The following is a 17,603-nucleotide window of genomic DNA, read 5'->3' on the forward strand; positions in this document are numbered from 1 at the left end:
AAAAGTAATTTTTGGGGTGAACTATCCCTTTAACGGGTTTCATTTCATTTTGAACCAAGTAGAGAACAATCTGGTTCTAATACTAACAATATTTCTACACGGAACACTAACACCACTTCTCCCAGAGAACATGGATCGTTTTGGTTATAAGCCCACTTGTTTTCTATGATGAAAGAGCAAGTTAAAATGTGAATATCTTTCCGTGGTTTTGTCTGCTCCGAGGAGGCTATTGTTAAATGAGTTTCGGTTTTGTTTTTAGTGGGAAGCAGAGCACAGACAGTAAATCCCGCCCACTACATTTGATTGGGTAAAGCGCGGCCTGCTTCCTGATCTGAAGGCACGCCCACTTGTTGGTCAGTGCGTAAACGTTATGACAAACCCCCCCGACAGATTCAAACGCAGAGCAGAATCTGTTCTTGAGAGATTAGGTGGCGGGAGAAGTGGGACGGAGGCTCTATGTCCTCCCGGTGGGGCCTTCTCACTGGCAGGTGAGCCAGTAGGATACAACCGCAGGTGACACAGTGTTGATTTTGACAGCAATTTTTAATTTCGTTTTAGTCATAGTCTTTTGAATACATTTCCATTTAGTTTGAGTCTTATTTCAATCATCTGAAATGTTTGTCTAGTTTAAGCCGACTAAATCTACAGTTGATTTAGTCGACTAAAATGTATTTTGGCGGTGCCTTGATGGCGTCGCAATGGCTGATTTTACACTTAGTTTACACATAGTTTTAGTGGACGAAATCAACACTGAAGTGACAACACACAGAAATGTGTGTCAGGGGGAATCATTCCAAATAATGACTAAATTGAGAAAAGGGCTAAAAGAAAAATAATGATAATTGGCCAATAGGCTCTATTCACAGCAGCCATATTATGAAGACATTCACAGGTGTTACCAATGATACTAATGAAGGCTCTGTTCCATTCTGGTCAAACAGAGCTGATATTGTGCATGTTGGCTCACTGGAAACACTCTGCTACACCAGTGGGTCTACAGTTGGGGCCCAGGGACCCTCATGGGCTTCCAAATGGCCCCTTACAGATGTGTAACTCTGAGAGTGTACAAATGGAACCAAATGGATCCTTACGGGTCCATTTGGTTCCATTTGTACACTCTCAGAGTTATGGGGGGTCGTGCAACCACTGTGCTGCACTAAACGGAACAGAGCCTTCATTAGTATCATTGGTAACACCTGGGAAGGAAGTGATAATATGGCTGCTGTGCATAGAGCCTATAGCAGACACCAATGTTTTGTTTGTTTTGTTGAGGATGATGATGATGGCAACTAAGCAGTTTGCTGTACCGCTCGTTGTGCAATGGCAGACGCTAATCTAATTTCACAGTTGAGCCGGTAAACCTGAGAATCCCAATTGTCTATTTAGCACAGAACATAGTAAGAATGCAACACACGCAATTATAACAATTGAGAAATGACAGACAATTTACATAATGAGCCAACATCGTTATCATCATCATAATTCAGATCTCATGCCACACAGCTCTCTGTCTCTCTCGCTCTCTCGCTCTCCGTCTCTCTCTCTCTCTCTCTCTCTCTCTCTCTCTCTCTCTCTCTCTCTCTCTCTCTCTCTCTCTCTCTGTCTCTCTCTTTCTCTCTCTCTCTCTCTCTCTCTCTCTCACACACACACACACACACACACACACACACACACACACACACACACACACACACACACACACACACACACACACACACACACACACACACACACACAAATCATTATGTATATGGCCACAGACCCTCCCCCATACAATATTAATGTCAAATGTCTTTAAAAAAAAAATAGGGTTCAAGTGGTTAAAAATAACACGTTTTGCTGTGGACCCCCTGGAGCCCCCTCAAGGACCCCTGGGGGTCCCTGGACCCCACTTTATTCACCAGCTCCTCTGTCTGTGTCTCTATTCTCTCCAGGAGAATGCACATGCTTCCCCAGCTGGAAGCAGAAGCCACCATGAATAACGTCACCGTCACCGACAACACCGAGCCCATCGGCCGAACTGTGACACCGGCTGCCCCCGGATACCCATACCCATACCCTATCAGCTTCCAGGTACTACAACCCATAGCCTATCAGCTTCCAGGTACTACTACCCATAGCCTATCAGCTTCCAGGTACTAAACATAGCCTATCAGCTTCCAGGTACTACCCATACCCGTAGCCTATCAGCTTCCAGGTAGGGGGAAAATCTCTAATTAGGATTTGTCAGACTAATATTGCTATTATGATTACATCCAGCTGAATAAATGTTTTTTAAGACCTGAGGCCACGTCTAAAAAAAATCTAAATCCTAAAAGAAATTCGGGAAAAAATATAACAAAATATTTTTCACGTTTTTTCAAAAATAGCAGATCTACAGGCTTGTAGCGTGGCACTCGGTGCCGCACTCTGAGCTTGTATATCTGCTATTTTTGAATAGCCAAAGAAATCTAAAGTGACATGCGTTCCAGGTCTTAATGGGTTAAGTCAAGCTTCAATTCTGTCAACTGTATAGCTACCACAACATTACTGTAGATACTGTCACCATAAATTGATATTTAAAGGATATTTACTTGTGTCATTGCGTGTTTTCAATTCACATACATTGACATACTGAAATGAATGGAAACCAATTACTTTTTGGAGAAAACTGGACATTGTCAGCAGTAACATAAAGCATACAGTGTATGACTTCTAAATAGTGAGACAAACATGAAGACAACACAACCGTCCCTTTAGTCTACACCTAAGGGTGAAATTAATATTGTACTGTATTGGAATCATGGACCAAATATTACGTAGAACACTAGAATTCCTAGTTAAGAAGTCAGTTTTGGACACCTCTTTGATTGCAGCCTCTGTGATTTTGAAATAGGCTCTATTCACAGCAGCCATATTATGAAGACATTCACAGGTGTTTGTTACCAATGACACTAATGAAGGCTCTGTTCCATTTAGTCTGGCACAGTGGTTTCCACGACCCCCATAACTCTGAGAGTGTACAAATGGAACCAAATGGACCCGTTACATACCTGTGCCATTTGGAAGCTCATGAGGGTCCCTGGACCCCAACTGTAGACCCACTGGTGTTTCCAGTGGGCCAACATGCACAATATTAGCACCCTGACTCTGTTTGACCAGAATGGAACAGAGCCTTCATTAGTATCATTGATAACACCTGTGAATGTCTTCATAATATGAGCTGTGAATAGAGCCTATTAGACCGGTGGGATTTCTGAAATATGTGATTGTTAGAGGCATTTGGGGGTAAAAGTTGGGAACAAGGCCATTTTACATAATTCAAGGGTGCTGAATCAGAAAAACACTGTTCCCAAGCAAAATTCTTAGTGCTTAACCTCCTAATTTGCATATCAAAATGGCTGCCGATTTTGAAGTATTTCTTAAACAACTCTATAACAAAGCAAGCAAATCTGACAAATGAAGTGTATATATTTATGTTCTGAGGGTCATACAATGTGTGGAAGATATTTGTAATGTAATAAATGTAAATAAATGTAAATAAATATGCAAATTAGAGGCCACCATTACATAAAATGATGTACCGTAGTACTCAAACGGTGCAAAAGGTGCATCCCCCTTATTTTGTTTCTAATTATCTGTATTTTTGCCATCCTTAGGACATCTAAAATACATACTTTTTCCCCATGCTAAATGTTTAGTTTTTGACCTTCTAATCTGCATATCTGAATGGCTGCCAAATTGGCAAATTCGCACCTTTTATCTTCAATAAGTCTGTGGCCAGGCAAGCAAAATTGACAAATGAAGTGTCTATATACAGTTTCTACAATGTGAGTAAAGAATTTGTAAGTAATATAATATGATAATATAATATAATATAATAATCAGCCTACTCCGAAATATGCAAAATAGCGGCCCCCATAACAGATAACGGTTTATTACTCTAAAGATACTGTATTGGCCATTGTTGAACGAAAGTCTAGACACTAGACCACATTCATACAAGGAGGTTGATCATCACTCCGTTGCTGACATGCACACATGGCTGTGCATCGTAACCCAGATTTCCGGCATTTGCAACGACGTGTTGTGCATTGCTTATGGCATGCACATGAAATAATTTCTATAGGCTATACTAGCATGGAACAGGTTGGACTAGGCTAGAGTAGGTTGTACTAGGTTGTACCAGACTCTAATACTCTCTTTTAGGCTTTACTAGTCCCTTGTCAGCCCTGTAGATACTCAGACCATAGGGACTAACCACTGTGTACACAGGCCATAGCTTGTGTGTGCACGAGCAATAGTTTTGCATGAACCTTTGTAGACCATAGTACAGATCTGCCTTGTACAGCCTAGCAAAGCCTACTAGAGATTAAAAAATCACACCCTGTGTGAAGGTAGCGGCGCCTTTGATACATTTTGTCATCGATATGTGTTTATAATGTGTTTATAGCCATGTGTCACGTGAAGCTTTACCAATCACTTCGTTGACGCACCTGACCAATCAGAACGTTGACGCACACGGACAAAGTCAGGTATGGAGCGGCTAGCGCCACTAAAAAGCCTATTAGAGACCAATAGAGTCTAGTACAGTACAGCCTAGTACATCCAAGACTAGTCCAGCCTTTTGGGAGAACAGACTAGGGGAGGGTGGTATAGGCTATACTAGCATGGAACAGGCTGGACTAGGCTAGACTAGGCTGTACTAGGCTGTATTAGACTCTAATAGGCTATATTAGGCTGTACTAGGCTCTTGTCCGCCCTGTAGATCCTCAACCCATAGGGACTAACCATTGTGTACACGGGCAATAGCTTGTGTGTGCACGAGAAATAGTTTTGCATGAACATTTGTAGGCCAAAGTAAAGTACTGCCTTCTATAGCCTAATAGAGCCTAGTACAGCCTAGCATAGCCTACTAGAGCTTAAAACAGCCTATTATAGACCAGTAGAGTCTAGTATAGTACAGCCTAGTACACCCATGACTAGTCCAGCCTTTTGAGAGAACAGAATAGGGGAGGGGGTACAAGGCTATGGTACTGTAGGACTGATAAGGCTGGACTAGGATATGTTAGGCTGTACTAGGTGGTACCAGACTCTAATAGGCTCTATTAGTCTGTGCTAGGCTCTTGTCAGCCCTGTAGATCCTCAACCCATAGGGACTAACCACCGTGTACACGGGCAATAGCTTTTGTGTGCACAAGCAATAGTTTTGCATGAACCTTTGTAGACCATAGTACAGATCTGCCTTGCACAGCCTAATAGAGCCTAGTACAGCCTAGCACAGCCTACTAGAGCTTAAAACAGCCTATTATAGACCAGTAGAGTCTATAGTACAGCCTAGTACACCCATGCCTAGTCCAGCCTTCTGGGAGAACAGAATAGGGGAGGGGGTACAAGGCTATGCTAGGACTGATAAGGCTGGACTAGGATAGATTAGGCTGTACTAGGCTGTACTAGACTCTAATAGGCTCTATTAGGCTGTGCTAGGCTCTTGTCAGCCCTGTAGATACTCAGACCATTGGGACTAACCACTGTGTACACGGGCAATAGCTTGTGTGTGCACGAGCAATAGTTTTGCATGAACCTTTGTAGACCATAGTACAGATCTGCCTTGTACAGCCTAATATAGCGTTGTACAGACCAGCACAGCCTACTGGAATTTAAAACAGTCTATTAGAGACCAGTAGAGTCTACAACAGTAAAGCCTAGTACACCCATAGCCTAGTCCAGCCTTTTGATGGAACAGACTAGGGGACGGCGATTTAGGCTATACTAGCATGGAACAGACTGGACTAGTTAAGACTAGGTTGTACTAGGCTCTATTAGGTTGTACTAGGCTGTACTAGTCCCTTGTCAGCCCTGTAGATACTCAGACCATTGGGATTAACCACTGTGTACACGGGCAATAGTTTGTGTGTGCACGACCAATAGTTTTTTTCCCTGTTGGCCATCTAAGTGTACCTTTAGCCATCCCCATCCCACTCTATATAGCTGTGTTGAAAGTAGTTTGAGTTCAGTTATAGTTCTGTGGCTCTAACTCCTCCTGGGGGTGAGTTATACAAGATAGAAATCCCCATGATAGCGTTTTTATGGAACGTCACATTTATTTTTTGGTCATCAGGGCCAAATGTACCAGGATTTTTACATCATCTAAATATTTATTTTAGATGTCCTAAGGATGGTAAAAATACAGATAAGTAGAGATAAAATAAAATAAGGGGGATGCGGATGGATCACTTTAAGTACGAAACCGTTTTCTGTAATAGTGGCCTCTAATTTGCATATTTATTTACATTATTTACATTTATTTACATCTATTACATTATAAATACCTTCCACACATTGTCTGACCCTCAGAATATAAATATATAAACTTTATTTGTCAGATTTGATTGCTTTGTTATAGAGTTATTTAAGAAATACTTCAAAATCGGCAGCCATTTTGATATGCAAATTAGGAGGTTAAGCACTAAGAATTTTGCTTGGGAACAGTGTTTTTCTGATTCAGCACCCTTGAATTATGTAAAATGGCCTTGTTCCCAACTTTTACCCCCAAATGCCTCTAACCTCCTTATAGAAGGCCTTTTTTCTGAAATCCCTCCTGTCTATATTGCGGTAGTTCATATAGCAATGTTGTATTATTTTCCAAATAATGTGACGCCTCTATGTTCCAGGTATATCAGTGGCAGGTTATAATGTCAGAGATGGATCTATAATTTATAATGACATGTATTTATCCATCCAGGTATCAGTTACGGGGTTCCTCATGTTGGAGATGGTTCTGGGTTTGAGCTCCAACCTGACGGTGTTGGCTCTGTACTGCATGAAGTCCAACCTCATCAGCTCCGTCAGCAACATCGTCACCATGAACCTGCATGTTCTGGATGTGATGGTCTGCACCGGTTGTATCCCCCTCACCATCACTGTGGTTCTGCTCTCCATAAAGGTTATTATCATTAAGGGGCCAAGGCCGTAGGGCCTATGGTGCCTTTTTGTTTCTCTACCTTTTATTATTCTCCCGGTGTTTTCCGCATAAATAGCAGAATTAGCTTAACCGTGCAGTCGTTTTTGACGAAACTCCGCGATATGGTAGAGGGTCATGGAAAACGATCAGGAAATTAAACTCACACATTCGTCAAAGGATGGCGCTATAGCACTTAATTGAAAATGCAAACTTTGAACAGATATAACTCATGCCCTGTTTGACATACAGCCATGAAACTTTCAATTCACATGTGCGTCTCCTCATGCCGAACAGCTATGCCACTCTGACTTTTGACCTTTGACCTTAAGATCTCCCACCATTTTGAATTATATGAAAAACTGTTCAAATCTATCTCCTCCTTGGATTTTTGCGCAATGTGCACAAAACTTTCTACACATTAACTTTGGACCAATATCTACAAACCCAGCATAAAAATGAAGCCTCCAGGGGCCGATAAATATTGCAGTTTTATGAAAATGATTCTTCTGCCCCTAACACATAAATGCAGAGTCATATTTTTATAAAACTTTGCAGTAGGTATGGTAGAGGGTCATTCCAAATATCACTGAAACCAATCTTACTCCAATTGGCCAAAGGGGGACACTAATAGCAATCGTTTGAAAATGTAAACTTTAAACAGGCATAAGTCATGCCTCGTTTGGCCGACAGCCATGAAACTTGCTTACACATGTGCCTTGACTCATAAGGAACAAATATGTCTCTTTGATCATGAAGCTCCGGCAAATGTAATCCTTACTAGTTGTATGAAATATTAACTAAAACTAAGGACATTTCCTGTGTGATTCTAGTTAGTTGTGTAAACACACAATACGGTTTCAGTTAGTTTTCATTGTGAGCAACAAGAACAAAAAACGCTCTTTCAATTCTAGTTTTCATTAACTTCGTAACGCTTTAGTGAACTCTTCTGCCCCCCTGCAGGGCGACACGGCGCTGGTCTGCTGCTTCCACGAGGCCTGCGTGTCCTTCACCAGCGTGGCGACCGCGGCCAACGTGCTAGCCATCACGCTGGACCGCTACGACATCTCCGTCAAACCCGCCAACAGGGTGCTGACCATGGGCCGCGCCCTGAGCCTGCTGGCCGCCATCTGGGTGCTCAGTCTGGTCAGCTTCCTGGTGCCCTTCATGGAGGTGAGGCAATGGACCATTTTGTTGTTGCTGTCGGGAGGAAACCTCTTATTCTAACTTAACCCATTTAGACTGCGAAAGAATCATGTGTCATCTTTAGATTTCTTTGGCTATTCACAAATAGCGGATCTACAAGCTCATAGCGCGGCACTCGTTGCCGCGCTATGAGCTTGTAGATCTACTATTTGTGAATAGCCAAAGAAATAGTGTTTTTTTTTTTGCAAATCTTTGAATATATATATTTTTAAAGCAAACATTTGTAACTCAAATCTTTGGGGATTCCACGAATTCTACAAACAGTTTTCTGAAAAATGTATGTTGCTTAGGGGTGTAACGATATGTTTTAACACTGATTCGATACGTACTGTATCACGATACTTGGTTGTCAATACGATACAGTACATGAATGATACAGGTTAATTTAGAACGATACGATACGTTTTGATTCAGTGATTTAGTCGATACGATACAGGACAGATTAATTTAGAACGATACGATTCAATTTAATGATATAAAATCGATATAGTAACTATTTATTTACCCAAACATTCTGTGTGAAAATTAAATACCTGGATACTGGATATAAGCCCCTCTTTCTCTTTTTTTCTTCTTAAAAGTACTTAGTATTGATATAATTGATTATTTGCATTGCAGAATGATTCGATACGATTATTTGCATTGCAGAACGATTTGATACGATACAAAGTCAAACGATACGATATTTAGCTGTTTGCATATCGATATAGTAGATCGTTGAAAATTCAAAAAGATTTTTCGATGCAGTTACTATATCGTTACACCTCTAATGTTGCTATAATCAAACCTCATGTCAAGGACCCCCAGAATTATATGTATTTGGCCGCGGACCACCATCTCAAAATATTTAGTTCCAGGGACCCCCGAGAAGCAAAGATCCTGTTAGCAGGGAGTGTCGGGCAGGAGGAGTAGGACGAAGGCTCTACGTCCTACTACATTGTTCCATCCCTGTTCACAAATGATGTATGAGGCGGTATAATTAATTGTTTCTCAACAAAAACGTCTTCTTCTATTTTCAGTGTAAGACTTTTAAGCACATTTTGATTAACACAATAATGTTGTTAACCAACCAGTCCCTCAATGCTCTATACTGGTGTCGCTCCAGTTTTCTGTTACCAGATCGACAAGCTCACAACGTGTCTCGCCGCCACCCGTTCTGAGCTTGTCCACCTGCATATTTTTTTGTGAAAAGCTTTCCCCGCAACACGGTTGCTGGGGTTTTAAGTGGTTAATTGCAATTATTTTTTGCCGCAATAACCGCGACACCAAATCTTCATGTCGTCCCTTCCCTAGGTGGGCTTCCACGCCCAGAGGGGCGGGGCCGAGCTCAACCAGACGGCAGCGGCGGAAGGAACGGCGCTCCACGCCAACAGCCACCACCGCTACCACACCGAACCGGGCCTCTACTACCACCTGCTGGCCCAAATCCCCATCTTCATCTTCACCGCCGTCGCCATGCTCGTCACCTACTCCAAGATCCTGCAGGCGCTCAACATCCGCATCGGCGCGCGCTTCCACCACCACGCCTCGCAGAAGAAGAAGAAGGCGGCGACGGCGCGCAGGAAAAAGCGCCCGTCCATGACCGCCATGACGGCCTCGCAGCACGAGGACGACGCCCAGGCCGACGGCTCCCAGAACACTGACGCTATGGGTGGCGGTGGGGGCCCCCTCCCCCGCATGCCCACGCTGGGCATGCGCGCGTCCGTCTCCGTCATCATCGCCCTGCGTCGCGCCGTCAAGCGGCACCGCGAGAGGCGGGAGCGGCAGAAGAGGGTGTTCCGGATGTCGCTGCTGATCGTGTCCACCTTCCTGCTGTGCTGGTCGCCCATCACCGCGCTGAACGCCGTCATCCTGGCCGTGGGGCCCAGCGACGTCACCGCCCGGCTGCGGCTGGCCTTCCTGGTCATGGCATACGGCACCGTCGTCTTCCACCCGCTGCTCTACGCCTTCACCCGGCAGAAGTTCCAGAAGGTATACACCTTACGTCAGGGGTCTTCAACCGTTTTCAGGCCAAGGACCCCCTAGCTGAGAGAGAGATGAAGCAGGGACCCCCCTACTCTATATTGTATAAAATTGTGTTTCAGATGAAAGTTTTTTTTTTTACATAATCTGCTCTTTTTTCCCTCTACACCTATAGAGCGTGCCAAAATTCCTGAAAGGGGCGTCAACAAGTGTCTTTTGGTAGCGGCGGACATCTTTGAGGGGTAAAAACCAGGTTGACTTAACATTGCCCAATGCCACGCCCAATGCCAACGCCCCCCGTGGTGACGACGCGTTGGCACGCTCTATAGCCTTCTTTGCCAAAAATAGCCGATCTACAAGCTCTCAACGCCTCGCAGCGCGAGGCGTTGAGAGCTTGTAGATCTGCTATTTTTGGCTAATGTTCCCCTCAGAAAAGGAATTCTAGGGTTCAAGTGGTTAATGTAAAACAATCACACCCAGTGTGAAGTGAGCGGTGTTATTTAGAAACAACAGTGGTCATCACAGTGATGGAAGCTCAATATATATTTTTTGAAGTGTGTGGTGTTATTTATAGGTTATTATTTCATCATGCGTCTCGCTAGCCAATCAAAGCAAAGGGTCTGAATAGAGTCATCCAATCACGGTACGGCGAAAAGGGTGTGAATAGTCAGCCAATCACAGTACAGGGAAAGACGAATTCCCAACCCCATTTATAGGAGAGGCTACACCGCTCAAAAACTAAATCATATCACACAAAGATTTGGCGGACCCCCTATAGTAGCTCTGAGGACCCCCTAGGGGTCCCGGACCCCCTGTTGAAGACCCCTGCCTTACGTCTAACCTCATGTAGTCTGGAATCCAGACTGATTCGCTCCGTTCAGCTGACTTTTTTTTTTTGTTTACTTCGTCTCTCAGTCAGGGCAGCTTCTTATATGAAAGGGGCGGTCTCGGATTTCTGATTGGTCTGTGGGCGGGGGCGGAACCGGAGACTTCCAATGTAATTGTCTGAGGGGCCAGGTCGGATCAGAGCCTTCCAATGTAAAATTCGAGCCGCTTCCTGTGATTCGTCGAGCACTATCCAATCAGCAATGACGTGCCTACGTAACAGTTGACTTTTGGAAATCAGGCTCAAATGGAAGACGGCCAGACTGAGGAGCGAAGTGAAAAGAAAAAGTTCAGCTGGACGGAGCAAATCCGTCTGGATTCCAGGCTAAATCTCATGTACATACCTGCTACTTTTTGCACCAATATGTTTAACCCCATGCACATGCCTGCTACTTTGTGTACCAATATGTCCAACCTCATGCAAATACCTGCTAATGTTATATTTATGAATGTACAGATCCTTGACTTTTCTTTTGACCTGGTACTTTGTCTGTCTGTTTTCTCCTTGCTCTCCCTCCCTCTGCACCCCCCCCGCCTGTATTTTCTGAAAAGTATGAACAATAGAGCTTGATGTGTCAACAAAACTGACATTGATTGTGATTTGTGAAGGTTCTGAAGAGCAAGATGAAGAAGAGGGTGGTGTCCATCACGGAGGCGGAGCCTCTGCCCGCCAACGCCGTCATCCACAACTCGTGGATCGACCCGAAGAGGAACAAGAAGGTGACGACGATTGAGGACAAAGAGGCCAGGCAGAAATGTCTCTCCTCCGAGGATGCCGAGTGAAGTGCAAAACAGCCGCCCCCCCGTTACCATCTCTGTACGCCTGTAACCCCCCCACACTGGCGGTGCTAGACACGTGTCGGCGTTCGATCTGGGCGACCGAGACGCTCCTTTCAGATTGACTCATGGCTGTCCAGACCGGCTCATACTCTGACAACGGTTACAATTCCATGGATGATGGACCCAGTGTGAGGAACCCATCAAATGCAGAGAGTGTCCAGTAGGAGGACGACTGCTGCTTTGTTGGAACGCTCACGGCATGGCAAGAAAAGGCCCTGGATGGCGTCTATGCAAGAACGCTTTGAATGGCACTTGGTGTCACATGGGCGAACCGCGTCAGAACGACCTCTACGAGAAGGATGAGACTGGGCACTTGTGTCAGGCACCCGGTAATGATGGTAATACAAACTGACACTGTGGGAGCCAACCCAGGGCAACGCCAGGAGTGGAAAGACACACCTACGTGGACACAGTGCTGCGCGACAGCGTAGCTAATAACACTTGCAGAGCTCAAGACCCTGATGATAGACAGGAGGGTGTGGAGGGCAACGACTCAGGAGTCTTGAGTTTGCGTCGGCTAGTCCACGCTCTGGCATCACGTCGCATGTTGGACTTGGCGAGCTTTGGCGGCGGCGAGGCCCTCGTGGTTGAGCCGGACAGACCCTGGCCCTCGGCGGTCGGGATGTCCGCCCATAAAGACTGCGAGCTCGACAATAGGCTCTATTCACAGCAGCCATATTATCACTTCCTTCAAAGGTGTTACCAATGATACTAATAATGAAGGCTCTGTTCCATTTAGTCTAGCACAGTGGTTTCTACGACCCCATAACTCTGAGAGGGTACAAATGGAACCAAATGGACCCTTCCATTTGTACCCTCTCAGAGTTACACACCTGTAAGGGGCCATTTGGAAGCCCATGATCCCAACTGTAGACCCACTGGTGTAACAGAGTGTTTCCAGTGAGCCAACATGCACACTATCAGCACCCTGACCTGACTCTGTTTGACCAGAATGGAACAGAGCCTTCATTAGTATCATTGGTAACACCTGTGAATGTCTTCATAATATGGCTGCTGTGAATAGAGCCTATTGTAAGGCGACATTAGTGCCACAATGGTACAAGTGTTGCACCACAATGGAAATGAACCTTAGGGCTTTATTATTGTGTTTTTTAGCGGCGCTAGCCGCTCTATACCTTTAGGTATAGAGCGGATATTAGCCCTCTATACCTGGCTTTTGCGTCAACGTTCTGATTGGTCAGGCTCGCCAAGGTTCTGATTGGTCAGGTCCGTCAACGTTCTGATTGGTCAGGTCCGTCAACGTTCTGATTGGTCAGACCCGTCAACGCTCTGATTGGTCAGACCCGTCAACGCTCTGATTGGTCAGACCCGTCAATGCTCTGATTGGTCAGACCCGTCAACGCTCTGATTGGTCAGACCCGTCAACGCTCTGACTGGTCAGACCCGTCAATGCTCTGATTGGTCAGACCCGTCAACAAAGTGATTGGTCAAGCTTCACGTGACACATGGCTAACACATTATAAACACATATCGATGACAAAATGTATCAAAGGCGCCGCTACCTTCACACAGGGGTGTGATTTTTTTAATCCTCTGTGATATTGTGTCTGCTACTGTATATGTTGTGGAGGTGCTGATGTGCTCTTTCCCTTTATCACCACATACATTCATTCATTCATTCATTCATACCAACTCTTGCTACTCGTTCCCAAACCTTTTAGCTCAGGACCCAAAACAGAAATCTGATGTCTCCCCAGGACCCAAACTAGTGAAAATAGACGATCTGCAAGCTCACAACACGTCGCGATGCGACGTGTTGTGAGCTTGTAGATCTGCTATTTTCACTACTTCATAAAAGCGTATTTTCTTACTTCTTATTAATGGAACCAAATGGACCCTTACAGGTCCATTTGGTTCCTTTCGGACACACTCGTTACAGACCCATAAGGGTCCATTTGGTTCCATTTACACACTCTCAGAGTTACAAACCCTCACAGGTCCATTTGGTTCCATTCATACACTCTCAGAGTTACAGACCCTTAGGGGTCCATTTGGTTCCATGTGTACACTCTCAGAGTTACAGACCTGTAAGGGTCCATTTGGTTCGATCCATGTGTACACTCTCAGAGTTACAGACCTGTAAGGGTCCATTTGGTTACATTTCCACACTCTCAGAGTTAAATTGAGACAGAGTATTTGACTGTGTACGATACGATATACTATAATATCAAAGGACCAATGGGATTTATTTATTTTTAATGGGTAAAACATGTATCCAAAGCAGCAATGTAAATATTACTAGACTGTACAAATATCAGAGATGGAAATATGTATTATTTATTATATATTACAGAAGTAGTTTTCATAGATACACAATATACTGTAATATATATATATATATATATATATATATATATATATATATATATATATATATATATATATATATATATATTATTGCATGGATTTTTTTGTACTGGTGGTGATACACATTGTGTGTATATGTATATATATACACGGTATACTGTATAAATATATATGGAATGTATAGTGTTATTATTATTATGTAAGTATTAGGAATTATGTATATTTATAATAAATTCTGTGTTCAATGATTGAATCGAGTGACCCCCCCCCCCCCCCCCCCCATTCATTCAGGAAACCTTGTATCTCCATAATTCAATTTATTTTCAGTTCTCGTAAATTCGTATCCTATTCCATCACACAATAGTAACGAAAAGATAGGCTATTTGTAGGCTACTTTTCACTATCCCATTAAAGGAGGAGTTGCACCCAAAAAGCCTTCAATTCATGGATTTATTTTTGTTTTTGTGACATTCCTAAGCCAATAATTTGATGACCGGGTGTGTTTCCCCGGTAGGAGACGGGAATCAAATTATTAGCTTAGGAATGCGACAAAAACAAAAATAAATCCATGGATTCAAGGCTTCATGGGGTGTGTAATTGATAGAAAATAAGTCATTTTTTAGGTGAACTACTCCTTTAAGACCTGGAACGCATCTGTGTCACTTTAGATTTCTTTGGGCTATTCAAAAATAGCAGATATACAAGCTCATAGCGCGGCACCGAGTGCCGCGCTATGAGCTTGTAGATCTGCTATTTTTTATTATTTTTTCAAAAAACTGTTTTTTTTAAGAATCGCCTCAGGTCTTTATGGGCTATTTTAAAATGTTTTTTATAGTCATTAAAGAAAAAGGAACGGTTTTGGGCATACAAGGCGACAGTCCGACAGAACAGCGTGTGAATGAGGAGCAGATGAGAGATTATTCCCATTGATGACTTTACCGCCATTACACCCCCCGATAATCCACTGTCGACCTTCGACCTCCTCGGTAGTGGGATGAGATCTGACCCCGGGGGAAGGAAGTATACAGGCTGTTGTTATTGTGCTGTTTACGTCTAACCCCCCCCCCCCCCCCGCGCGCTCCTGCGTCCCTGCCCCTGTTGCTGAACAAACACAGTAGAGCAGTATAGAATACATTTAACGTCTATATTAAATCATATACGGCACCTTTTTTTGGGAAACATTATGGATTATCACATTTGTTCTAGTTTAACCCTTTGAGACTGGGAACGCATCTGTGTCATTTTAAGATTTCTTTGGCTCTATAAAAATAGCAGATCTACAAGCTCGTATCGCGGCACAGAGTGCCGCGCTACGAGCTTGTAGATCTGCTTTTTTTTTTTATGGTGAAAATGTGTGCAAATCTTTAGTTCGAATATATGTATGCTTTTTTAAAGCGAAAGTGTCAAATCAAATCTTTGCTTCTGGGGATTTTACAAATGTCTTCTAATTCCTAACAGTTTTTTTCCAATTTTTTTTTTTCTTTTTTTTTCTTTTTTCTTTATGTTGCTATATTACTTTTTTCTTGTCAAGGACCCCCAAAATAATATGTATGTGTCTAATATATAATAATAATATTTTGTTCCAGGGACCACCAGAAGCAAAGATTTGAGTTAAAAATGTATATAAAAGATTTGCACACATTTTCACGATTTTTATAAAGAATAGCAGATCTGCAAGCTCGTAGCGCGGCACTCGGTGCCGCGCTACGAGCTTGTGTATCTGCTATTTTTGAATAGCCAAAGAAATCTTAAAGGAGCATTTCACCCCTGGAAGAAACTGCAATCACTCAATGGTAATAGTATTTGTAGTAGATAACAGTAGCACAATTTAAAATGTGCACCCTATGGCCAGAAAAATAATGAAATCTGTGTGTTTGACTAGCTTTTGACTGGACTGCTTATCTTATCACTCAAACAGAGAGCGTCTCCTTTCAAACCCCAATGGTTCTAATCAGCCCCCCGCCCACAGGAGTGGCCCAATTCTCTCACAACTTGCTACAAAAATCCCTCATGAAAAACTATATAATCTCCTACCTTTCATTTTCAACCTTCACATGTGTCTCCTTCTCTAATAATCAAAAAGTGCTATATATTTCATCTCGCAATTTACTTCCGGATGGTTCGTTTTGCACTTTTTTGGCCACATCGGTCACGGGAAAGAAATAAGCGCTGCCGTGGTCTATGGAAACGAGCCCAAAAGTGCACCCAAATAAGGCCAAAATCGCTTATACAAACAGTCAGACCTGGCAACGCAGCCTACGCCAATCATGCGTGAGAGATCTACAAGCTATGGGGCAGAGACGCCACCGTATCTTAGCAACAACTACAGCGCTCACTCTCATTGGTCGTGTCACGCTAAGAGCAGTCTCCAGACGATGGCATCGCAGACAGCTTGCTGTTACTGCTGTAGCCATCACAGTTAGTCCCAGCGACGACGGACAGGGCGCTGTGATAGCTGCCATGTCGCTAACGCTAAAGTGGTTGTCATGCCTGCAGCGGCTGTGCAATCACTTTGTCAACAATGCACGTTCGTGTGGTGAATGTCAATATTGCTGCTCAGTTAGTCCATTGTAGATGGTGTATGTTTGTGTGTGTCTTCTGGAGAACTATGTAGCTCCACAGCAACTACAGTAACTAACGTAATGGCAGGACCGCCCCGTGCAACGCATGTTAGGCTGCATTATGGTCATGTAGTAATTTCAGATAATTTCGCTCCGATTACAGCAGTGCTTATCAACCCTTTCACGCCGCCCCCCCCCCCCCCCCCCCCCAAATAAACGTACTTGATCTGGGGACCCCCCCATTCTGTTTGACTCCGTTCCACAAGTACATATTGTGAAAATAGCCGATCTACAAGCTCAAAACGCCTCACGTTGAGAGGCTTTGTAAGCTTGTAGATCGGCTATTTTCTACATGACTGCCTCTTTCTTACATTCTTTGACAATGTGGCCCATGTTTTCATAGTATAGTTTGTTGACTACTTTTGTTGCAGAAATGCTCATTTCCTTTACTTTCCTTTTTTTATTGTCTCCGCCAGGCCGAAAGGCATGGCGCAAGACTATGTTTCACCCCCTGTCCGTCCGTCTGTGATAGCTAATCTCTCACATCGTTGACTTGATCGCAGCAAAATAACAGCCCGATGAGTCAGTGTGAGCTGGATAAACGAGGTAAAATGTGTCAAAAGGAGTCTGTACGGCTGTCGATAAATGAACACATGACGTCGGTGGGAGAGGAGATATTGTGTCTTTTGGACAAACAGCAGCGTCGTGCTGATGTTTGTTGTGTGAAGCAGCTTAATGTCAGAGTGTTTGTGTTGGAGCGCCTCAGTGCGGCTGCAGAGTTCATGTGCAACCTCTTCCAGAGAGAGACAGAGACACTAGAAACTCTGCTGGGGGAAAAAAAACTGCTGGGCATTGACTTTCATATGGACATTGATCTACAC

At 43.7% G+C, this 17,603-nt stretch overlaps 1 protein-coding gene across 1 annotated transcript; it reads left to right on the top strand.

The window, feature by feature from the left end:
- Positions 1-1,938: 1,938 nt before the first annotated feature.
- LOC311046737 (G-protein coupled receptor 22-like) lies at positions 1,939-12,166 on the top strand (the record flags this gene model as incomplete). The annotated part of the gene is made up of 5 exons (XM_084059255.1): positions 1,939-2,073; positions 6,725-6,925; positions 7,904-8,113; positions 9,440-10,117; positions 11,603-12,166. 5 exons carry the CDS (start codon positions 1,939-1,941, stop codon positions 11,774-11,776), a joined length of 1,398 nt encoding a protein of 465 aa, XP_083915381.1. The 3' UTR covers positions 11,777-12,166.
- Positions 12,167-17,603: the final 5,437 nt, after the last annotated feature.

The sequence above is a fragment of the Gymnoscopelus microlampas genome, assembly GCF_963454915.1.
Source record: "Gymnoscopelus microlampas genome assembly, chromosome: 6".
Lineage (NCBI taxonomy): Eukaryota > Metazoa > Chordata > Actinopteri > Myctophiformes > Myctophidae > Gymnoscopelus > Gymnoscopelus microlampas.